We start from the raw sequence: 24,540 nt of genomic DNA on the forward strand, positions 1-24,540 counted from the left end.
GATCAGTCCTGGGTGTTCATTGGAAGGACTGATGCTGAAGCTGAAACTCCAGTACTTTGGCCACCTCATGCAAAGAGTTGACTCATTGGAAAAGACTCTGATGCTGGGAGGGATTGGGGGCAGGAGGAGAAGGGGACGACAGAAGATGAGATGGCTGGATGGCATCACTGACTCGATGGACATGAGTTTGAGTCAACTCCGGGAGTTAGTGATGGACAGAGGCCTGGCGTGCTGCAGTTCATGGGGTCGCAAAGAGTTGGACACGACTGAGCGACTGAACTGAACTGAGCTTCTTGGATCTGAATGTCTGTTTTCCTCCTCAAGTTAAGGAAACTTTCAGCCATTGTTTCTTCAAATGTTTTACCTCTTTTCCTTCAGAGACCCTTATGATGCAAGTGTTGGTACCATGGTGGTATCTCCTAAGTCCTTTAAGCTGTTTTCATCCTTTTTTCTTTTTGCTGCTTTGCTTGCACTGCCCTGTCTACTGGTGTGTTTCTTCTCTTCTTTAAGTTCATTTCTTCCTCCATTCTGCTTCCTCTAGTCTGCTGGTGAACCCTCTGTCATATTTTTTTCAGTTTTCATATTTTTTAGTTTTAAGATTTCTGCTTGCTGCTTGCTTACATTTTCTGTATCTTTTGAAATTCTTACTTTGTTCATCTGTTGTTCTTCTGAGCTTAACCTCTATTGTAACTTAAAACCTTATCGGGTAAATCACTTGTGCGTACTAAGTCCCTTCAGTCACATCTGACGCTTTGCAACCTCATGGATTGCAACCCACCAGGCTCCTCTTCCATGGGATTCTCCAGGCAAGAATACTGGAATGGGTTGCCATGCCCGCCTCCAGGGGATCGTCCTGACCCAAGGATCAAACCCGTGTTTCTTATGTCTCCTGCATTGGCAGGCAGGTTTTTTACCAATAGTGCCATCTGGGAAGCCCAATTTTTAATTGTTTTTTTTTTTTTTTTAATTGAGGCTTTATATTGGTCTTCTGTTTGGATTCTGTTCTTTTGTTTCTTCATTTTTCTTGACACCCTTTGTTTAGATAAAACAGACACCCCACCTGGTCTTGAATGACTAGTCTCATAGGAGATGAGCTTTCTCATTCAGCCCTGCACTTGTACCGTGTTGTATCTCATACCCTTTTAATTTTCCAAGCAGCCTACTTTATTGCTTTTGGCTCTCAGTAGCTGAGGCTGTGCCAGGGTCTGTCACTGGCCCAAAGGGGAGAATTCCAGTCAGCACCTAAATTCAGGCTGGTGGGAAGCCAGACCGACCCTTAGGTAGCAGCTTTTAACGTACACAAATGCTCCCTCTGCTCTGAGCCTGGCAGGAGAGCCAGTTACCTGTGTCTCTGTTTGCTGCAATCCTGTGGAACTGAGGAAGACAAGCCCTGCTGACTTCTGGAGCCAGGCTGTCCAGGGATGTTCCCTGTGGGCAATAGACAAGTACCCTGGCACTGGGTCCTTTCTCAGAGACACTGGCTACCTCGGATGGGGCAGAGGGAGATGCAGAGATGAGGCCTGCTGGCCCTGCCAGTCTTTGGAGAGAATTACAGCCCCTGGGTGTATGTTTAATTAGAAGCCTGCTTGCTCTTCATGCCACAGCTATGAAGATAAGGTAATAGATCTCTTCTCGAGAGTCTGGGGTGTATTCAGTCTGCGGTCTTTATACTGTGCCCGGGAGAGAACCTGTGAAGAACTGTTTTCTCAGTAGGCCAGCTGATGGGGCACCCACTTGAAATGGGTCTCACAGTTGGACCATCGCAGGGTCGCACCTGGGTGCAGCCAGGACCAGCTCACAGCCCTGTGGTCCTCCTCACTGACACAGCCTGCTTCTGGCCTGTCAGTGGTGGGGGCTCCATTAGGGTCTCCCTGGGTGCCTGAAGCTGCCTTTGGGGTGAGTGTGTCGTATGGGTTCCGTGCCTTCCAGGCGGCCGTCATGACCACCGCCCTCCAGCCCAGTCACCTGCTCCTCATCCACAGGAGCACTTGCAGTCCTGTGGGACCCGTGAACGGATGTCTTGCTGGCCACCAGAGCCCGGCGATTGGGGTGTCCCTGGTGGCAGCTACAAAAATTGGAGCACCTGATGTGTTGTGCTGTATTTTTTTTTTTTTTTTAAAAGATAGGTGGTTCTGCAATCCTGAATTTTCATCATCCTAAGATTTCTTAAAAAAACAAGACTAAACAAGTAGACAAGTACTGTTCTAACTTTAAATGACCGCATGGTTTTAAAAAATTTATTTGGCTGTGCTGGGTCTTAGTTGCAGCACTCAGGATGTTTTAGTTGCTGCTTGTGGAATCTAGCGTCCTAACCAGGCGTTGAACCTGGACTGCCTGCATGGGGAGTGTGGAGTCTTATCCACTGTGACCACCTGATCACACCATTTTAAAATGGGGAGACCAGTTACAGTGGGTGGTTTGAGGGAAGGAGTGAGGCATTACTCAAAATGATGAGTACTACCATTTTAGGTGGTACTCACTAGACTACTTTACCAGCATGTTTCCTACTTCAAGAATCAGAGCATCGCAGCTAGAAAGATGTTCACAGGTACCACTATGGTATTTGAGTCCCTGAGGTCTTTGGTCAGTGTGCATATTTAAAGGAAGTTATGCAACATTGCCCTGAGGAGGTAGTCAGAAATCTTAATGCTGAGGCAGAATCGTCAAGTATTTTTTGTCTTTAGATGTTCTGGAAAAACCCTGAAACTGTTCCAAGCATTGAGAAGTTTCTTAGTAGAAACCGAATTGGGGGGCAGTGTTGGAGAAGGCTCTCTTGAGAATCCCTTGGACAGCAAGGAGATCAAACCAGTCAGTCCTAAAGGAAATCAACACTCAATATTCATTGGAAGGGCTGATGCTAAAGCTCCAGTACTTTGCCTACCCCATATGAAGAGCCGGCTCATTGCAAAAGACCTTGACGCTGGGAAAGATTGAAGGCAGGAGAAGGGGACGACAGAGAATGAGATGGTTGGATGGCATCACTGATTCAATGGACATGAGTTTGAGCAAACTGGGAGATGGTGAAGGACAGGGAAGCCTGGCATGCTGCAGTCCACGGGTTTGCAAAGAGTTGGACACCACTGAACGACGACAACAGGATGCACAGAGGGTACAGAGGCTTTGAACGAGGCACAGAGATTCAAGGAGGCTGCCAAAAGCATAGAGTCGGCCAGATCTGGGCTAGGGGTCAGTGAGGAGTGCCAGTTCTTCCCAGGAGTTAGACCAGCGAAGATGCTGTCACAGTGAGGAATGTGGTGATGGAGCTGGAGTGGATGCAGAGGGGTGTGCCTGCTGATGCCTGGAGCGCTGAGAACTAAGCTCCCCTCCTCCTGGTTCCCCAGGCAGCCAAAGGGAAGGCCTGGACCCAGACTCCTTTCTTCACTTGCTACAGTGTAGGTTTATCTGATAGACTCCTAAAGTGAGAGTGAAGTGAGAGTTCTGACACGGATGTAATGCCAGTATTTTCAGAATCCTCTCAAATCTCATTAGTGGTCATTCTGAAATTCCAACCATAATTGAAAGGATATCCAGTAGCTTTGTGGTTCTTCACAGAGGTCTGAGTGTTTTTCACACTTCGCGTTAGGTCAGAGGTTTAAATACACCGTACAAGTGATTCAGAGAAATAATGCAAGAATTTATTGTTCTCATGGAAAGCTGTTAACAGTGTTGTTCAAAGTAGTGGACTTGTTGGGAATTCCCTGGTGGCCTGGTGGTTGGGATCCTGGATTTTCATGGCCATGGCCCGGGTGCAATTCCTGGTGGGGAACTGAGATCCTATAAGCTTCATGGCAAAAAGAAACCCACCAAAAACCCAATGAGGCAGTAGACTTATAAGACAATTATTTTGCTCTCCCTTATTTTGATGATATTGTCTAAAATATTTAATGAACATTTGTTTTCAGTCAGAATAAGGCATTGTGTTAGGCAAACGTGGTCCTTGATCTCAGGTAGCCAGAGTTAAACATAAAATAGCTATACTGAAAGGCAGAGGGAAACTGCTGAACTGAGAGAAATGTCAGACTAAGGTCATCAAAGGTGACCTCACAGAAGAGGCCCTTGACTAAGATTGTGATAGAAAAGCCCTGGAAGGACATTCCAGGGAGAAGACAAAGCTTTTACAAAGATACCGAGGCACAGAAGCACGTGACCAGGGTGGGAAATGGAATGCAGTGCTGGACCGGAACATTGTAATGTTTGGAATGAAATTGGATGAGATGAGACCACAAAAATCGTTTCAGGTAAAATCATTGAGGAATCGTTTGTATTTTATAAGAATAGTGAGATTTAAGGTCAACTTACTTAAACTGAATTTTTAAAGAGTAAGTTGGGGTGATACTTGCTGCTGTTTTAAAAGATGCTGTATCTTTTCTGGGCCTGAATGTGTGTGTGTTGCGGGGGGGGGAGCGGAGTAATGAGTGACCTCAGAGCTGTTCAAACAATGTCAGTTAATATTTGAAGAAAAGCTTCTATGGGGAAAAAATTTTTAGAAAACTACTCTGAGTTTTAAACCATTCATTCAGTTCATTTTTCATGGGAAAAAAAAAGGGATCTTGTAGGTGACCAGTGGCAGACCCTGACCAGTGGCAGAACCAAGAATAGAACTAACACCTGGATTGCTAGTCAACATTAGTTTCAGTGAAGTTAGAATCGTTTTGTTTATGATGTTGATACAGTGGTTGAAAGTGTCAATAAAATGTGATTAAGGAGAAAACTTTAGAGAACTGATCTTGGGAGACACAAAATGCAATTGTTTTGTTTTCCTGGATTAGTAGAGTTAAGACATATTTGATTGTGCTTTTTCAAGAATTTGCATTTTATTCACAATCCGAGGCCCTATTCTCCTCTTCAAAACTGTATCATGCTACTTCAATGTTTTATTGGAGGTTCTATTCCAGGGCGGTTAGGTAAGCAAAAAGAATGCTTAGGCAAAGGATTTAAATAGATGTTTCCTCGGAGAAGATATACAGATTGGCCATCTAGGTTCATGAAAGATGCTCAGCATCATTAGTTATTAGGGAAATAGGAATCAAATCTACAATGAGGTGCTGCTGCCCATCCACTCGGATGGCTGTAATTGAAAAGACTGACAATAGCAAGTGTGTATGAGCCCTTTTATATAAGGGACTTGAGCATCTACAGACTTCCGTGTATGCAGGGGAGACTCTTAGAACCAGTGCCCTGCAGAAACCGAGGGACAACGGTATTATATTGGCCAAGTTAGGGAAAAATTGGAACCCTCACACGTGTTGGTGGAAATGTGAAATAGTGCAGTCACTTCAGAAACCAGTTCCTCAAAAAGTTAAATACAGAGTCACCATATAACCTGGCAGTTCTCCTCTTAGCTGTGTACGAAGACAGTTGAACATTATATGTTTATATAAAAATGGGTGTAAATGCTCGTTAGCAATATTAGCAGCATTATTCATAAGTTAGAAAGTGAAAAGTCACCGAAAACATCATCAACTGAATGGATCCCAGAAGTGAATGGGGAACGGAATGGGGAGTGCCTTGTTGGTGCCCCTGTGCTGGGAACCTGCTCAGCAGTGCTGGGGACTGTCGCTGCTGCTCCCTGCAGTGGCCTGGTTGGAGGAGGACACTGGAAGTTGGGAGAAAACCCCCCTTCTCCTCACTGTACCTCCAGCTTCCCCATTGACAAAGCTTAGCATCTTCCCAGCTGGAGAAGAGCAGCATTTAAAGGGCCTGTCTCTATCTTCACAAAGCAGCCAATCATGGGTGAGTTTTCATTGGGATGCAATCAGTTATAGTATCAACCCCTATACCAATTTAGAATATGTTCTGTTTTGTTGGGCTTCAAGGAAGTATTCATCTCAAAATACCTAAACAAAGTTTTGGAGTATATATGCCTTTAATACTTTAAGAATTTTGTTTTAAATCACTACAAAAAGCAATTCATGATCACTAAAAATCATTGAAAAATATAGGAATGTTTAGAATATAAAAATTCCTTTCCCTTTTATTCCTTCTCTATTTCATTCATGTCTCCTATAGTGTGTATTATTTTATATACTTATGTAATATGTGTGTGTGTATATATATATTTTCATAATAATGAGGTTTTGTGCATAGATAACATGTATCAGCTCTTGTAGATTTTTGTTAGGAGGATATAATTCTCACTCAGTTGCTAAGCCCTTGTTTGTGTAAACTAGATGAGTCACATAATTGTTCTTTGATTTTCTAAACTATAGAAATGAAGGGACTTTTATTCAGGGAAGTTTAACATTTGTAATGGATATAGCTTGAGAGAAAGGTAGTTGGCAACCATCAGTCAGCAATTTTTAGTATAACTAGATGGTCATATTTTTTTGTTTTGCAATTTAAATCTTGTGTTAAATGACTTACCCATGTTTATGTGTATGCTGCTGGCTCCATGTACTATTTAAATTTCAATGAAGTCTGAATCATAGACTTTTGTTGTTGTTGTTTTTCTTTAGAAAAATCCTGCAAAAATGTCTCTGTACCCATCTCTTGAAGACCTGAAGGTAGACAAAGTGATTCAGGTATGTTTTAAATACTTTTTTTCTTCCATGTTCTCTGCCATACATTCTGATTATAGGTGAAGTGAAGCGAGAAACTTAAATAGCAGGTGTATTTGTTCAATTTTACACTGTATAAACTCAGTTTTTCTAATGAGAACGTTAGAAAACTAGGGATTTCTTCATTTCACTGTGAATTAATGGGCACGAGATATTTTTTCTTTGAAATGGGACTTAAAACTCTTCAGAAATAGCTTGGTTTTATGACTGGGTTTAATTTAAGTACATTTTTTAAGTTGGTAATATATACTCCAAATTCTTAGGTGTTCATTGTCTTGTTTAAAATTCGTACATGTGCTGTTGGGTTTTCAGGGATGACCAGTCTTTGAAGTAATTCTTTGTCTTCTATGAAGTTAAACATTATCGAAACAGGATGGTGCATACTGCTTTAGGAGGAGGAGGAGTGTGAGAAGAGCGCAGTGAAAGCTGAGCAATGTGTGGTCTTTTAAAAGTAAGCAGCAGGCAGTCTGCTACAGCAGCAGAGAATCCTGCTCCAAGTGGCTGCGTAAGACAGTACAGTGATGCTCACACTTTCATAAGTCAGGCATCATTGTACTCCTTGGAGTATTAGCTTTGAAGATAATTGCTTCTGCTTGAGAAAGTTTGGGATTGGGATCAAGTCTTGCTGTTTTGTAAATTTTTGTTACTCTTTTCTTGTTGTTGTTACTCTTTTTAACTGGAGATAATTGTAGTGTTTAGTGAACCATCCTGTTTCCAGTTTACTTTCAACTTGGTCTTTCATAAACTTTTTATTTCTGAACTTCAGCTGTTATTTGTTTTTCTAATTTGACGAGATAAACTCCCTGTTGCAGTTTATTCCAGAAACCTTTTTGATATGATAAATGTGATGAAATTCTTTTCTGTTTGAGTTGCTAAAGTACTTCAAAGCTTCTTACCCTAAAAATCATTTTGCTAGAGGTCTTGGCCTCAGTTTACTCTAAATGAGATTGACTTCCTAATTAATTAGCATAAAATGTTTATTACAAACTTGTGAGAAGAACACAAGAATACAAGTGTTTTTTTAGACAAAATGTTCTTTAAGGGTAGGGAAAAATCAGCAAAAATAGCAACAAATGTGTGGCTGAAATTGTTAGCCCTGTGGCGGTGACTGGATGAATGTAGGGGAGATCATGAACATATATATCTCATCATCCCTTCTCTATGAGTATTGATGGGTGGTTTGTAGAATCTTTGAAATCTGTTCAGTTGCCAAGGCTTTGATGTCTGACAGTTTTAAGTGGTTTATTCAGTCATCTCAAATCTGTTTTTTCTTTGCTATTTTGTCATTATTTTTCTCATGTGGTTTTTATTTCCACACAGGTCATCTGAACAAGTATACTTTCTATTTTAAAAAGCTTTTATTTGAAATATTTACCTTTAACAGTTAAGCCGTTACTATGACATCAGAGCACCAAGTGATAGGATCTGCAGATGGGTCTGAGAGAATGACTCATTTCCTTTTTGTCCTTTTTTGTTAGTTTTTATGAAATTGAACCTAAACCACCGTAGACTTTGAGCAGAGGTTTTTTTATCTTGAAAGCAGCAGAAAAAGAAGGAAAGAGTTGATATTGGGAAATGTTGGATCAGAAAATGAAGAAGGCTGCAGTCCACCTCAGGCTGAGCTCTTCAAGCTCTTCAAGGTTGTATGGATATTTCCATTTCAAAGCCTTTTACGTTCTGAGCACAAAGCTAGCTGCCTGGAGATGTGACAGAGAGTAAGGAGGGGGAAACATGGTTTTTAAATTCTGACTGGATTTAAAAAGATTCCCAACCTAGCCACTAACATCTTGGACTGCTACTGTTTTATTTTTTCTTCATTTTCTGTGGTAGGTGTTACTTGGGTGTTCGTTTTTGAGGCGCCTCTGTAAAGGTAGTATTCATTTTCTAATCTGACCTTTCACACCGCAGGAGTGACTTGGCAATTCGCATTCTATAAACTGTTTCACAGTAAGCATAGGGCTGTGGCTTTGAGCATCGTACAGTCCCTGCGCCTCTCTGTCCACTGTGAGTCTCAAACAGGAGCCACCCCTGTGCGTAGTAGACTGAGAAACAGTCTTCAGTGTCCCGTCACCGTGAGCAGAGATCGACTGGCGGCTCCACGAGTATGGTGTCTCATGCTTTCTGTAGTGATAGAAACAACATCCCCCCCACCCCCCACACCCCGCTTTTCTTTAACTAGTTTGAGATTTCAGGTGAGTGTGGAATATTTTGCTGCATTTAATGGCTTATAGTCCTTAAGCCTTTGTTGTACCATCTTTCTTTTATTTTTACTACAAATTATGTAGTAATTAAATATGTAACTTTGTGTTCGGAGAGCTTACTTCAGTATTCCTTGGATAAGAACAAGAGCAATGAATGAAAGAATAGAAATAATAGACCAGTGTAAAACGGATCAGTTTTTTACAGTTAGTAAATTCTGTTTTTCAGAGCGGTTTTAGGTTCACAGCAGAAGTGATGCAAGGTTCCGTTTCCGTCCCAGTGCCCCGTCCCTGTGCGCCCTCCCCCCCTTGACCTGAACCCCACACCTCTCGCCCTACACCAGCAGCGTCTTCGCCAGAGCGGTACACATGTGACAGTCACTGACCTGCCCGGACACGTGGCTGCCTCCCCAAGTCCACAGCTGCACTTGTGTTCCGTCTGTGGGTTTGCACAAGTGTGTGGGGATGTGGAGCCCCTGCTCGGTGTCACGCTCACTCCCGCATGTCCTCATGCTCTGTCCAGGCCTCCCCGCTTCTCTAGAATGTGAGGGTTGGACTCATACTATAATTTGCCTTTTCAGATTGGCTTCACTCTCTTAGTAATGTGCATTTTAGGTTCCTCCATGTCTTTTCATGACTTTGATAGCTCCTTTCTTTTTAGTGAGGAACAGTATTTTTTTTTTCTTGGAGTTTATACAAGAAGCAACCCACTGGCTACTAGCTCCTTTCAGTTGATAGTTGGTGAGAGAATTTTCAAAATTCAGCATATTTTGAGGTTGTGGATATATTTAAAATTATAAAGATTTGTAGTGCTGCATTTTATTTGAATTTAGATTGTGACATTATGAAACAGTAACAAAGAATGACTCAATAACAGTTGTATCAGAACATTTGGAATCCAAATGAGTGATGTACTTATAGTGCTTTTGTGGACTTCCTTATTTAATTAATCTTCCGTCTCTCCAGGCATCTTTGGGACTGCTCTTAGCATCAGTTTCAGAGCTTGGTGATAAAGAGTATAGGTGTAAATCCCCGTCACTTAACCAGTATATTTTTGATTAAGTGAAAAATGATATTACATCTGGATCTTACAACTTAACTGTCAGCAGTGACATATGTCTGCTTGAGGAGCTCAGATATATCTGTAAGGGAAAAAGGAACACTCCATATGACATGGGCTGTGAAGGCAGCCCTAAGGGGAACTCCTAGCATACCTGCCCCTGATTAGTATTAAGTGTATATGTTTTCAAAGTTTTGGCAAGTTTTAACACATAAACTACATTACTTTACCATGATTGTTATGTCAGTGATTAAGTATGCATTTTGCATACTTTGTAATATTTTTCTACTTAGTATAACATAACACCCTCCTCCAACAACACAAGAGAAGACTCTACACATGGACAACCCCAGATGGTCAACTGAAATCAGATTGATTATATTCTTTGCAGCCAAAGATGAAGAAGCTCTATTACAGTCAGCAGAAACAAGACCGGGAGCTGACTGTGGCTCCGATCATGAACTCCTTATTGCCAAATTCAGACTCAAATTGAAGAAAGTAGGGAAAACCATGAGACCGTTCAGTTATGACCTAAATCAAATCCCTTATGATCATACAGTGGAAGTGACAAATAGATTCAAGGGATTAGATCTGATAGAGCGCCTGAAGAACTGTGGACGGAGGTTCGTTACATTGTACAGGAGGCAGTGATCAAGAACATCCCCAAGAAAAAAAAGTGCAAAAAGGCAAGACGGTTGTCTGAGGAGGCGTTACAAATAGCTGAGAAAAGAAGAGAAGCTAAAGGCACAGGAGAAAAGGAATGATACACCCATTGGAATGCAGAGCTCCAAAGAATAGCACTGAGAGATAAGAAAGCCTTCCTCAGTGAGCAATGCAAAGAAATAGAGGAAAACAACAGAATGGGAAAGGCTAGAGATCTCTTCAAGAAAATTAGAGATACCAAGGGAACATTTCATGCAAAGATGGGCACAGTAAATGACAGAAATGGTATGGACCTAACAGAAGCCTTTGTATTAAGAAGAGGTGGCAAGAATACACAGAAGAACTACAAAAAAGATCTCCATGACCCAGATAACCATGATGGCATGATCACTCACTTTGAGCCAGATATCCTGGAATGCAAAGTCAAGTGAGCCTTAGGAAGCATCGTTATGAACAAAGCTAGTGGAGTTGATGGAATTCCAGGTGAGCTATTTCAAATCCTAAAAGATGATGCTGTGAAAGTGCTGCACTCAATATGCCAGCAAATCTGGAAAACGCAGCAGTGGCAAAGGAAACTGGAAAAGGTCAGTTTTTATTCCAGTCCCAAAGAAAGGCAGTGCCAAAGAATGCTGAAACTACCACACAGTTGTACTCATTTTACATGCTAGCAATGTAATGCTCAAAATTCTCCAAGCCAGGCTTCAACAGTAAGTGAATTGTGAACTTCCAGATGTTCAAGCTGGATTTAGAAAAGACAGAGGAACCAGGGATCAAATTTCCAACACCTGTTGGGTCATCGAATAAGCAAGAGAGTTCCAGAAAAACGTCTCCTTCTGCTTTATTGACTATGCCAAAGCCTTTGACTGTGTGGATCACAACAAACTGTGGAACATTCTTAAAGAGATAGGAATACCAGACCACCTGACCTGCCTCCTGAGAAATCTCTATGCCAGTCAAGAAGCAACAGTTAGAACTGGACATGGAATAAAGAGACTGGTTCCAAATCGAGAAAGGAGTACGGCAAAACTGTATATTGTCACCCTGCTTATTTAACTTATATGCAGAGTACATCATGAGAAATACTGGACTGGATGAAGCACAAGCTGGAATCAAGATTGCCAGGAGAAATATCAATAACCTCAGACATGCAGATGATACCACCCTTATGGCAGAAAGTGAAGAGGAACTAAAAAGCCCCTTGATGAAAGTGAAAGAGGAGAGTGTGAAAGTTGGCTTAAACTCAACATTCAGAAAACTGAGATCATGGCACCTGGTCCCATCACTTCATGCCAAATAGATGGGGAAACAATGGAAACCGTGACAGATTTTATTTTGGGGGGCTCCAAAATCACTGCAGATGGTGACTGTAGCCTTAAAATTAAAAGACACTTGCTCCTGGGAAGAAAAGCTATGACTAACTTATACAGCATATTAAAAAGCAGAGATATTACTTTGCCAACAAAAATCCATCTGGTCAAAGCTATGGTTTTTCCAATAGTCATGTATGGATGTGAGAGTTGGAATATACAGAGAGCTGAGTGCCAAAGAATTGATGCTTTTGAACTGTGGTGTTGGAGAAGACTCTTGAGAGTCCCTTGGACAGCAAGGAGACCAAACCAGTCCATCCTAAAAAAAATTAGTTGTGAATATTCATTGGAAGGACTGATGTTGAAGCTGAAACTCCAATACTTTGGCCATCTGATGCAAAGAACTGACTCATTGGAACAGACCCTGGTGCTAGGAAGGATTGAAGGCAGGAGGAGAAGGGGGCGACAGAGGATGAGATGGTTGGATGGCATCACCGACTCTTTGGACATGAGTTTGAGTAAGCTCCTGGAGTTGGTGATGGACAGGGAAGCCTAGTGTGCTGCAGTCCGTGGTGTTGCAAAGAGTTGGACACAACTGAGCGACTGAATTGACTGACTGAACACCTCCTTCCTTATAGTTGGTAAAACGTAGATAAACATTTCATTGGGATATGCTGAAATGGCAAAATAAATATTAGCAACTTAAGTACTTAAATTTTTAGGTGTTCTCCTGATGTATACTTATGTAAATATGGTTAAACTTTTTTCTTTAGGTAAAGAAGGTACTTTCACTTAGACTAATTAAAGTGTAACTATCATTTCATAATACATTGTGAAAGTATTTTCAGTAGCACTATGAAATATTGGTTATATGTAGAATGGTGCTTAGTCTAGTTTTTTTTTAATAGTGTTAAATATTTATATTTTTGATTTGTGGATTTTCTTTGAAAATATATTGCTAAAGTGTTTGAAATTAGAATTTCTTATATAAAAGTAAAGGGTTTTAGGTGTTTTCTTTTTTGAAATTACTGGATTTAAGTTATATGAGAAGTTTAAGTGAGTCGCTATAGAGTGTTATTAGAATTTTCTTTTTTTCTATTTCAGGCTCAGACTGCCTTTTCTGCAAACCCTGCCAACCCAGCGATTTTATCTGAAGCCTCTGCTCCCGTCTCGCAAGATGGAAGTAGGTTTATTATTTGGGTTCCTTCTCCTTGAACAGAGATACTTGTTAAGCCTTCTTTTACTGAAATAGAGAATCCAGGATATATATATATATATATATTTTTTTTTTTTTAACTTACACAGCATTAAATTGGCTGTTAAAGCTCTAGTAGTAAGAAGATAAAAATGTTTATTTCAAAACAACCCTTTAATTAAGAAAGTGAACTGTGACTATGAAAGTATGTTTTATGACTTAATGAAAATTAAGGTGAAATTACTTAAATTTCACCCTTTGCAAGTCCTTCACGTAGGAGTGATTCATTTATGAAAAGATGTAACTCACTGAACTGTCCTCTGTCTTTCCAGGGCTGTGGGGATTGATGGCGTTCTCCTTTGGGGGAACTTCCCAAATCCTGGAGTCTCTACCCTGACTCCATATCCTTCTCCCTGGTCCCTTTTCCTTCTAAATTCATAGGAATTCAGGACAGAACTCTTAAATATGACTTCAGATTCGAAAGGTGTGGCAGTCTCGATGGGAGGGGAGTTGGGGGAGAGTGGATGCGTGTATGTGTATGGCCAAGTCCCCTTGCTGTCCACCTGCAACTACTACAACATTGTTAATCAGCTCTACTCCAGTAGAAAATGAAAAAAAATTTTTTAAAAACATACAAGAGGAGTGTTAAATAGGTTTTTATGGCCTGTCATCTTATAACATTGTTTCCTTTAGAAAATCCATAAATCACATAAAGAGCTTTCGTAAATGGTATCTTAACTCTACTGTTCAGTTAAGTACTGTTAATATTTAAATGTACTGTTTCAAAGAGTTCATTGCTGTGTATTCTTAAAGTGATATAACACTAAATAAATTTATAAGCTTTGATTTTTTTTTTACACAGTTCATTTTTTTTTTATAGAAGAATCATTTTATAGCTGTGTTTACTGAATGAATTAAAATGTAGCTGATTTGAAGTGTACATTTTGGTCAGTTGTTCTTAAGTGGAGAATCAGTGGTATGGGTAGAAAATTCCTAATAGGTTTAAGAGAAAGAAAAGGCAAGATAACTTGGAAAAATTATTTCTAGTCTTGAGTATTTAGAAGTCTGAGGTTTCAGTTAAAATGTCTTCATACTTTCACTTTTATTTTTGTTTTCCATTTCTAATTATCATTACAGAAAAAGGGGTTTTCCAGATTACTAATATAAATTCATCCTAGATTTTATAAAAATAATGTGATTTTTTAATTTAATTTTTTAAATTTTTTTTAGTGATTTTTTAAATACAAGTAAAAGTCCATAATAACAATGGTTTTTTAAAATGTTCTAGTAATTTTTTCTCTCTACTCATTCATTATTAGATCTCTATCCTAAGCTATATCCGGAGCTCTCTCAGTACATGGGCCTGAGTTTAAATGAAGAAGAAATACGTGCAAATATGGCCTTGGTCCCTGGAGCACCAAGTCAGGGGGTATGTATAATGTAATTCATTCTGAATTATATAAAATCATACTTTACACAGATATAAGCTAACTCGTCTTTGTGGCAAACTCACAAATTTATAGCCTTAGCATTGATATCTTCTTAGGATTGCCTTCTAGGTATTGCTTTTTACACAGTCTACTTCCTTCTTTGCTGTTACCACTTTTCTAATTTATTAGGAGTTAAAGATTCAGTTGCCTTTAACTGGTTCATTCTCTTTTGTCTTCTGCATTTAGTTATAGACCTAGTGATTCTGCTTCTGCCGTGTTTCTTACATTCATGTTATTCTTTGTAGTCCTGCTATAGCACCATCCATGTGTTTCTACCTCTAACCTAGATTGTTACAGTTTTCTCTTTCTTCAGTAACTCCTCCACTAACTTATATCAATGAATACTGAGCTACTGCTAACTTTATCATTCTCAAATTCAGGTCTGTTACCACTTTTTTGCTCATAATCGTTTTAAGTTTAAAGCTTCTTATAGTTTGACCCCAAATTCCTGGCTTAAATATAGTGTGTCTCAGTCTTTTGTTAAGATTATTTCTGTAAGACTATAATCCCTCATAGTACTTGTCGTAGGTAAATGCATAACTTCATGAAGCCAGCCTTTATGTCTCTGTTGTTGCCATGACCCGCATGCTTAATACAGTACCTGGCTTTCAATTTATTCACCAAATATTTATTGAAAACTTGCTTACATCAGTCAGGGTCCAGTTGGGACAACAGAAATCACACTAGATTTTTTTAACAGAGATAGCAAGAAATCAGAGAGGTTGAAGAATTGAAAAAAGCAAAAGTGGAACACAGAAAGTAGCTGCTTCTCCTAGAACGGGGGCACACAGGGTGGGGTTATAGTTCTGAGCCGACTGCGTTGGTGGAAGAGCCCTGTGCGCTGCTCCTCAGGGGAGGGGGCTGTGACGGGTGCTGTTCTGGGAGTATCTGGGGACTGGAGTCACCTGCTGGCCGCAGCAGGAAGGGCTGGCCCCAGGCAGTGCTGGCAGGAGCAGGAGGCAGAGAGGAAGGGGCAGGCACTGGCACCTCCTCCCCGTGCGGGGTCCTGACGAGAGAGCCGGTGACAGCAGAGGGCTCAGCACACTGGGGGTCTGGGAGGGCAGACAGGGTGTGACGCTTGTTGTTGCCCCTCTTCAGTGCGTCCACAAGCGTCTTTCTTCATACAGCTGATGCTCAACAGATATTTTCTGGTAAGGGAACCATAGTAAGTACGTTCAGCTTTACTAGCTAGTGTGTGCAGAGACTGTGAAGGCTTTCAGGCAGAAATGAACTTGAGAGACCTGTGAGACAAGACCTAGGTGATGGGCAGATGAGACAGAACATGGTAGCAAATGCATTGGGGGGTTGGCATTGGAAGGGCTGTCAGGCCAGGTAGTCTGTGGCCTTGTGGACAGGGTAAGGGGTTGGGGGTCTGAGTTGTGGGAATGATAGATATAATTGATTCGTTAAAAAAAGGGTCTCTGTGCTTGCTGTGTGGAGGACAAACAGAAGGGCAAGAGTAGACGGTGGTCATAGTTGCCTTTAGCAGGAGGGGGCAGTGGTCATGTGTTGGTCATATGGATCATAGTAAGAACACCGAGTAAACACTTAACTGTACTTGCTGGAAAAAAATTCTTTTCCAAACGTAATACTCCAAAGCTCCTCCCATTTGTCCTATATTCCAGCTAAACTCAATTCATTTGCCTAGTTTTTTCTGTCCCATTGCCTGATTTCTATGTTTTTGTAGCTGTAATCATCGAATTTTTGTAATTCTTCAAAATTTGTATTTTCTGGTATTGTGCTTGATTTGTAGTATGGCTGTTTGCGTGTGTGTGGTGTCCTAGTGACTGAGATTCTGAACGGAGACATTTGCAGCCTGTGGCTGAGGTTTCTCTTTCCCATCATGGCTGCTCTGAGCATCACAGGTGTCAGACCAGAGCTTTTCATGACAGGTTCCAGTTAAGACGCCTTGGTAACAAATATGCTCTTCCCTCACTGTCTTTGGTAGAGAAAAGGGTCCACTTAAAACAATAAACTGATTTTGATCAAGAAAAAAAAATAAGGAATGTGAGGCCTAGTACCTAACGGAGTCCCTAGTACAGCTATTCTCCTCCATACAGTTGGTTAATCACAGATGTTTACTAAAGGGATGAAGAATAACACTTGCCTTGTGTGGGTCAGCACTTGAATAACAGGTACTTTTAGTCCTCATAGTGGAGCTGTGAGGTAAGAAGTTTGCCTCTTTAATAAAAACTCTGAAAGGGGTACATTGTTGAAGATCAGGCCATATAAAAGAACCCTCAGGAAGATGCTGTATGAATTTCAAAAGTAAGGTACAGCCTTTATAAAGTTCAAGGATAATATATTTGAGTTGAAAACAAGCCAGGGTACACATAAAACAAATGCCAGAGAATTCATCGGGCAACAGAGAGTCATTGAGTCTGCTCGGGATGGTGTCTGGGGGGTAAGTTACCTGCAGAATTAGTTTTAAAAAACAAAACAGGGTAATTTTTGCAAAACTCAGATCTGAAGGAAATAATGGGCAGATTACATTTTAGGAAACCACAACAGAATATATTCAGTGATCACTTGGGATTTTCTCGGGGCGAGTGTTTGCAAATACTGACGTGTTGCATGTGTCTCTGGCAGCAGTTGGTGGCGCGGCCTTCCAGCGTGAATTACATGGTGGCCCCTGTCACTGGTGGTGACCCTGGGATCCGCAGAGCGGAGATTAAGCAAGGGATCCGAGAAGTCATCTTGTGTAAGGATCAAGACGGGAAGATCGGGCTCAGGCTGAAATCCATAGACAACGTAAGTGCTTTCAGTACTCGTCTGGTTAGCTGTTAAGTGACCGTGTTATAATTTAAAATGTAAGTACTTCAATGAATTGTAATGGTGCTCTCTGATCGGGAATACTTTGAATCTGCTTTTCTATGTGAGGTGTACCCTGTTCTGAAGAGGCAGAGCTGGGACTTGAGCATTACCATGGATGAATTTTTTTTGAGTCCTTTCTCTGGAATAAAGTTCACTAGTCTGCGTGTATTATAACATAGTTCACACAAGGAGAATGCTGGCATTGAAATAGGGTAACATGTGGAAGTTAAGACTGGTAAGTGAGGGTCAGTGGTCTTGTTTTTTTTTAAACTAAAAGAGGATCATATGACTTGTAATGTGGTTTTAGGTTTGTTATTTCCATCCTTGAATTTGACTTTCATGGGGCATTTTCTAGGCAACAGTGACTTTCTAAAGTACATTGCTTTAGCTCTTACCTTACCAGATGGAAGAAACGAAACCTGGTTACTCTGTGGGGAAGCATTTAGGATTGCTAAGGAGGGGCTGAGTCTTTACCCTGATCTGTGGGTTTCCGAGTTCTTTATTGGGCTTCTTTTCAGTCTTTGGTCTCATTAGCACAGCTCATCCAGCCTTTGCACACGGAAGATGTGGCGGCTGGCGGAAGATGTCTGAGGCCAGTCCCTGACCCCGCCTGCCTCCCCAGAGGCTGAGGCCATTGTGTCCTTGCACACTTGTGGCTCGTGTGAGACCCAGCTCTGGGAAGCTCGCACTTCACTGCCCTCTCTTCCTCCATCCTAGAGAGAGACCACACTCTCCCCAGCTCCACCCCTGCAGCGGTTGTCCTTGCAGTGGTTTGTCCAGTGGCCGAAGCTTGTGGGTGTGGCCACTCTGCTGGGTGCTGCCCTCAAGTACAAGATGCGCGGCCCCGAATCTGAGGCAGCTCAGGAAGGAGAGGGGTGCGACCTGTGGTTGCTTTCATCTCTTACCTGGCGAGTGCCTTTTATACTTGGCTTATTTATAGTGTTCAGCATCTGAGATTGAGTTTACATGGGTAAAAATATTCCGTGGGTTTAGTTCTCAGTTAACTGTACTTGAGTTTTGTGTATTTACTCGTAGATTTTTAAGAACAGGGGTGGTATTCCGTGTGCCCACCTTTTTAGGCTGTTTAATAGTAGTGATTATGCATAATTTAGCAAGTGGCTAAAGGAATTCTTCAGCTCAAAAGGTAAAGTTCTGACCTTAATCTATTACTTTTTTTAAATGAAACTTCTAACACTTTACTGTCTTTCCCCCTAAATAATGATCAGGTACAGTAATACCTGTTTGGTATTCTGTCAGACTCATGGAACCTTATATTTATTATAGTAATCTGACTTTATTTTCCTTAGTCTTTTTATTCCAAGGTGGAGGGGGTGATGGAAGTTGGTCAGGTGAGGTAGAAATTACCACTCAGATCTTACTGTTGCCTTGATAGCATTTTCAGTTTCCTTCCTGGGGGTAATGAAACACACTCGTATAATTTTTGTTTTTTAAAAAAAAAATCACTAGAGTAGCTGCCTAAACAGTTGGTTCCTGATTTTCCAGCACTTACTTAGTGATTTCCGTCCTCCAGGGTATATTTGTTCAGCTTGTCCAGGCCAATTCTCCGTCCTCCCTGGTGGGCCTGCGCTTTGGGGACCAGGTGCTGCAGATAAACGGCGAGAACTGTGCTGGCTGGAGCTCGGACCGCGCGCACAAGGTGCTCAAACAGGCTTTCGGAGAGAAGATCACCATGACCATCCGGGACAGGTGAGCTGACTAAACGCTACGTGTGGACATTCAAACTAGTTTTCCATTTTCTTGGGGTTTTAAGATTCCGGAAATACAGCATTTTGTTGCAGAAAAATAATCAAATGCTATTGATTAGCTCTATACTCTTGCAGTTCTGTATTGCTTTCTTACATAGTTTGACTTTGCAAAACCAGAATATTGTTTTTAAATATACCTTATTTCAGAGCTTACAGAAATTTGTCCTTTGAGAAGTTCCTTTCCTGTCTTAATCCATTTCCCTGGGAAACAGAGGAGGTTAGAAAGGCTACACGGTGTAGCCAACAGGTGTCTGGACCTTGCCCCCGGTTTCCTGCTCAGGGTGGATACATAGGGGCCTGCCGGTTCCCAAGCTTAGCCTGGCCTTCTGGGTGGGTGAGGCTCTAGTCCTCGGCGGGTACGTCATCTTCAGCTCGTTTATAATGGAACATTCAGTACCTGTACTACGGACACCACCACCTTCTCGGCCATGCAGGGGTTGAGGGGCAGACCCTGTAACACATTTTTAGCTTTGGCATCTTTGTTCATCTTGGTTCAACTGGCTTTTATCTACCTTTGTGTTTTCACTTTGAGCAATACATGGTAGGTATTGAGTAAACATTTTGCAGACACATGGCACTTTTGCTCTTATCTGAGCAAAATTTCAAAAAGTAACTTGGATCACCAGGAAGACGTGACTGCTGTGAACTTTCTTCATGTGAAATTCGTATTTTGCATGAACGTGTGCAGTAACGGGGTGTCAGTGCTGAGAGCAGCTGCCATCTTTCTGAAGCTCCTCCCTTTCTAAGGGCCTGGGAGCTTCCATCTTACTGCTGCTGCAGCAGAAATACCTTTACAGAGTTTTCAAAATCAAGATATGAGAAGTATTGTAAAGTATTGTAAAGGTTCTAAGTATTTCCTAAGAAAAATTAAGCTCCAGGAAATACTAAAAAGTTAATTCATTTTTAACAATGATTTTTGTTAAAACACAATGTTAATTTAAAGGAAAAAACACATGATAAACTGCATGAAGCATTGTGTTAATTCTTTGCCACTTAAAAGAAGGAAATTTTGATTAGTTAGTCCAGCCATAATGGAGAGAATTTTTAAACTTTTACACAAGATGTACATACCAACTCAAATAGTTTTGAAATAATTTATGGTAACAGTATCCAGTACAGCATAATGGAAATCCACTGAAATGTTTACCTTGGAATTACAATTTTAATTGAAACTGTTACGCTCACAGGCCCTTTGAACGGACAATTACCATGCATAAGGACAGTACTGGACACGTCGGCTTTGTTTTTAAAAATGGAAAAATCACATCCATTGTGAAAGACAGTTCTGCAGCTAGAAACGGTCTTCTCACGGAACATAACATCTGTGAGGTCAATGGACAGAACGTCATCGGACTGAAGGTCAGAGCAGAATTTACATCGTATTGTTTAGTTTTAGAAGTCTCTTTTTCATTTGCCTGTTTGGGTGGTGCTGTTATTGACCAAAATGGAGACATTCTTTCGGGTGCTGGCTGTGCACTCATGTTACCTCTGGAATTGTGGCCTCTGTGCTGGGGGTCAGGGTATGATCTCTGAAGCCCTTTGAACTAGAATTCTGTGGAGACCTGGGCAGTGAAGGTGTTGATGAGATTCTGAATGAATGGTTGCTGTTTTTTCCAATTGCTTTTTTCAGTCCAGGGGTTATAGGAAATAATAGTTTATGGTCAAATTAGTACTTCATTTTTATGGTTTATGCCTTCTACAAATTCCTAAATAGAATTATTTTGAGGTTTAAAGGTTTTCATTAAGAATTAATGTTAGAGGGGATGTGGTAATATTGTATATGGGGACAATTATTTAATCTCTAGAAAAAGAATGCTATGTTGGCTAATATATTCAATGTAGTTTACTTAATTTTGTTGCCACTGATGAAGTTGTGATTCTAATGAATGAATGAAAACTTAGTAAAGAAACTGGAAAAAATTTAAATACCAGGAGTCAGGAATTTAGAGACATTAGCAAAACCTCAGAACATATATATTTGTTTACCAAGAATAACTTAGTTTTAAATTTAATAAAGCCTCTCAGAATTTTCATTGTTTTCAACAGGACTCTCAAATCGCAGACATATTGTCCACAGCTGGAAATATAGTTACTATTACAATCATGCCTGCTTTTATCTTTGAACATATTATTAAGCGGTAAGTAGAGAATTCTTTGACTTGATTCTGTGCTCATATGATTTCATAGAGGCTCTGTACTTCTTTAATTCTCAAGCTTCTCAAACCTTTGGTTCTTTAGTAGATGACATTGGCATTATTTAGAAATTTGAAGTATTTAAATTATTTACATTTTGGAAGTCCTCAGGAGTGAGGGCTGGAAGCTGAGAGAGAATAAAACAGGGGTGACTGGGGCTGTCTGCCCGGGAGCATCTTATGTTCTGTCCTGGCTCAGCCAGCACAGTCCTTTCAGTATCTACCATGAATGTGGAAATGATATTTAAACATTAAAAAATGTAACTCCTGTAATGGAATTTTTGTTTACCCAGAAGCTGGAATAGAATGCAGCTAGCTCCTTCTGGGGGTTGTTGGGGGGAGAATTGTCAGGACTAATCCTTCAAGAGTTCACTTGTCTTAACATCAGTGATAGCCTCCCCACCCACCCCAGAAAAACCACACACATTTCCCTGTAGTTCATAGCATTGTCTTTTTTAACCATTCAGCCTTAACATACAAGTATTCAAGGACTTAACCTGTATCTTACTGGCCAGGATAGATAGCTTATTTGCAATCCGCTAGATTACCTGAGACCTTTAGAGCTGAACTGATTAAAAAACCTGCCCCATTGCCACTTGATGCTAACAGTCCTGAGTTTGAATTAAGAGTTTTCTTGAATCATTGTAGCAGTTTTGAAAAAAGAAACCCAACCCTCAGTATCTAATAAAAGTAACTGTCTTGTAGGATGGCGCCAAGCATTATGAAAAGCTTGATGGATCACACCATTCCTGAGGTTTAGAAGTCACGGCACACTGGAAACTTGCCGGAAGTTCTCCCGTTTACGTCTTGGGCAACTGACCTTTCTATTATGCACATGAAGCTTTCTAGGAGCCAGCGAGCATATGCTGCATGAGGACTTCCTGTCTTACAGTAGGGCTGGGAATCTTACTGTTCGATCCAGTATATCTTGTTCAGACATCAAGATAGTTGTAGCCTTACCCTGGTTTTACAGTTGAAAAGACTTCACAGACTAGTTTCTTTTCTGGAAACCTGATGCTTTCACAAGCCTTGTGAGTAGGATGACTGCTACAGGCTCAGCTCTGTTAGAACCATCACCTTCACCTTGATATCGAGCAGTGCTTTAGTTCAGTGCTGTATTTGCATTTTTACTGTGTCACCATAGGCATTTAGAATTACTTTTCTTCAGTTCTTTGTGTAACACCAGCTTAGTAACACTGGTTTCATTCCTTGTAAGCATTATTAGACAGTGTGTGTAGCTGCAAGAGACTTATCAATTGTCATTACATTTTATCTACCTTCATTTAATATGCTTGAACTGTCGCCTTAACTAAGTTAAGCATCTAGAATAAAAGCCAAAATGTAACAATTGCTGCCTTTCTAAACCCAGACGCAGTTCTGCATTCACCTGAGATGTACACTAGCCCCGTGCCGTCTGACAGTACATCCCGAGCTAGCACAGCTGCTGACTTGCATTTGAGATTTTCTAGTCCTTCCTTGTGTAGTGGGAACTTCTTTCTTCTAAAAGTAACTGATATCACTTTTTGAGAAATGAAGCACTATATATTTAATGTAAAAGTTCTTGTACTAAATAGAATGAACCTTGACTCCTCCTTTCATGTGTAGATTAAGTGGGCTAAGGCCTGATTGTGGCATTTACACAGTATGTAACCTCGCTGCCCCGCGACGGTCTCAGGACACTGTCCTGGTCTTGTGTTCCATTTCCTGCCTCCTCCCTGCTCACAGAATGACACGTTATCCTGATTTTTTTCTCTCTCTTTGGCTTATGCCTACTCTATTTTAATTAAAAATGTATAAATAAAGTTAAGTTCTAGTCTGTCTGTTATTGCGTCATTTGAAAATGTCAGGCTTGTAGGAGAGTCCTCTCCCAGAGTGGCCAACACCCAGGAGCCTGGGACAAGCCCTCTGTGCTGAGAGGCCCTGAGTGCCCAGAGAAGTACCTTCAGCCTGGAAGCCCAGACACGCTGGAGGCCGAGTAGCAGGGCCTCGACAAGCCTACTGATTCTCCTGGCAACACCCAAGCCATGTTTAACGTTCAGGATACACCAGTGGTTTTTAAATAACAGAAAAATCTTACCTCACATGCATTATGTGGTTCAGAGGTTGAGTCAAAAATAATCAGTGCTACTGATTCATGGCTTACCTTGTGTAGAATTCAGAAAAGCCAACCAATTCAGGTTTTTCAGTGATGTTCCTCCTCATTATCTGTCTGTACTTGGCTCTGAAGATAGTTCCAGAAGTACAGGGTTACACAGTACTAAGGATGGTTTTCTAGAAGGATCAACATTTGAAGTACCTAGTACTTTGTGCTAAGTCATTTAAATAAGAAAAAGAATTTCATTACAGAAAAATATTTTTAATGTCATAGAAAAGATGAGCATTTAACAGCCATAATGAAATAAACCGTTCCTATACACAGTAAACTGTTATAAGAACTGCTAATCCTTGCCCAGGTTCTCAGAATCTGGGGCCAGCAGGTTATAGAAAGTGACCACTCCATGAAAACACACATCCCCAGTCCAGCGGGCATGCCGCAAGTAACTTGACAACAGCGGAGAATACTCAGGTTTTCTTGTGAAGTCCTTAAACTGTTCAGTGCTTTCGGGAGGTTAGCTGGTTTAGTTATCTTTCAGCTGCTCTCTTCACCCAGACTCGCCTTCTTATCGTCAGCATCCTGGGACAACTGCCTGCCTCACAGATGTTCACTCCCCAAATCTCCCACATCTTCGTCCGCCTTAGAGGATGACAACTAACAGCTTTCAATGAAGTCACCATGATTTATAAAGTCTAAAACCACAAATCTCTCATGTGGTGAAACTTGTAATTACTATAATTGCACATTTACCAATTCGTTTAAAAGTTTGGTTTAAAAGTACATTTAAATAGAGTTCAAAAACATTTGAGGAAAAGGCACTTAATACTGCAACTTCCAGAACATAATTTGTCTGTCTTCCCCTCCTGTGATGACACTGCTACACTGTTCGTTCATCCACATACATGTCACGGCACCTGCGAGGAGAGACACGGGGTTAGGGGTGAGCACCACATCATCTTGTCCTATGAAACAATCTGCCTGAGCTCAAGTGCTTAGAACAAGGAACTTGGGAAGACTAGGAAACCATGTAGATGTAAAGCTACAGCTAAAACAACTGGGAATCACAGATGTGTAACAATACAAATATTACACCTGCAACAAGTTAGGAATCAGATGAGAGGGACAAGGGGGGAACCGGTGTGGGTGCTGATTTCCATTTCTATCAGGAGTCAAAATGTTACTTAATGCTAGTGAGTGGAGGAA

At 41.0% G+C, this 24,540-nt stretch overlaps 2 protein-coding genes across 4 annotated transcripts in view; one reads left to right on the top strand and one right to left on the bottom strand.

Annotated features, from left to right (window-relative positions):
* The window catches only part of LOC122450846 (syndecan binding protein), a 32,738-nt gene extending 9,689 nt beyond the window's left edge, over nucleotides 1-23,049 (top strand). Inside the window, exons 1-9 of one of the 3 annotated variants that reach the window (XM_043483143.1) lie at nucleotides 5,446-5,733; nucleotides 6,456-6,521; nucleotides 12,890-12,968; nucleotides 14,300-14,409; nucleotides 17,063-17,221; nucleotides 18,816-18,991; nucleotides 20,238-20,409; nucleotides 21,097-21,188; nucleotides 21,948-23,049. In XM_043483143.1, the coding sequence (XP_043339078.1) occupies nucleotides 5,485-5,733; nucleotides 6,456-6,521; nucleotides 12,890-12,968; nucleotides 14,300-14,409; nucleotides 17,063-17,221; nucleotides 18,816-18,991; nucleotides 20,238-20,409; nucleotides 21,097-21,188; nucleotides 21,948-22,002 (1,158 nt within the window). In that variant the 5' untranslated portion in view covers nucleotides 5,446-5,484 and the 3' untranslated portion in view covers nucleotides 22,003-23,049. Of the gene's footprint in view, nucleotides 1-5,445; nucleotides 5,734-6,455; nucleotides 6,522-12,889; nucleotides 12,969-14,299; nucleotides 14,410-17,059; nucleotides 17,222-18,815; nucleotides 18,992-20,237; nucleotides 20,410-21,096; nucleotides 21,189-21,947 lie in introns of those variants that run through there. The other 2 variants (XM_043483142.1, XM_043483145.1) reach the window with 2 other exon arrangements.
* Nucleotides 23,050-23,577: 528 nt separating this feature from the next.
* The window catches only part of NSMAF (neutral sphingomyelinase activation associated factor), a 62,819-nt gene continuing 61,856 nt past the window's right edge, over nucleotides 23,578-24,540 (bottom strand). The window contains exon 31 of the mRNA XM_043483141.1: nucleotides 23,578-24,251. Within this exon, the coding sequence (XP_043339076.1) occupies nucleotides 24,157-24,251 (95 nt within the window). The 3' untranslated portion in view covers nucleotides 23,578-24,156. The remainder of the gene's footprint in view (nucleotides 24,252-24,540) is intronic.

The sequence above is a fragment of the Cervus canadensis genome, chromosome 12 (assembly GCF_019320065.1).
Source record: "Cervus canadensis isolate Bull #8, Minnesota chromosome 12, ASM1932006v1, whole genome shotgun sequence".
In the NCBI taxonomy this organism is placed as follows: Eukaryota; Metazoa; Chordata; class Mammalia; order Artiodactyla; family Cervidae; genus Cervus; species Cervus canadensis.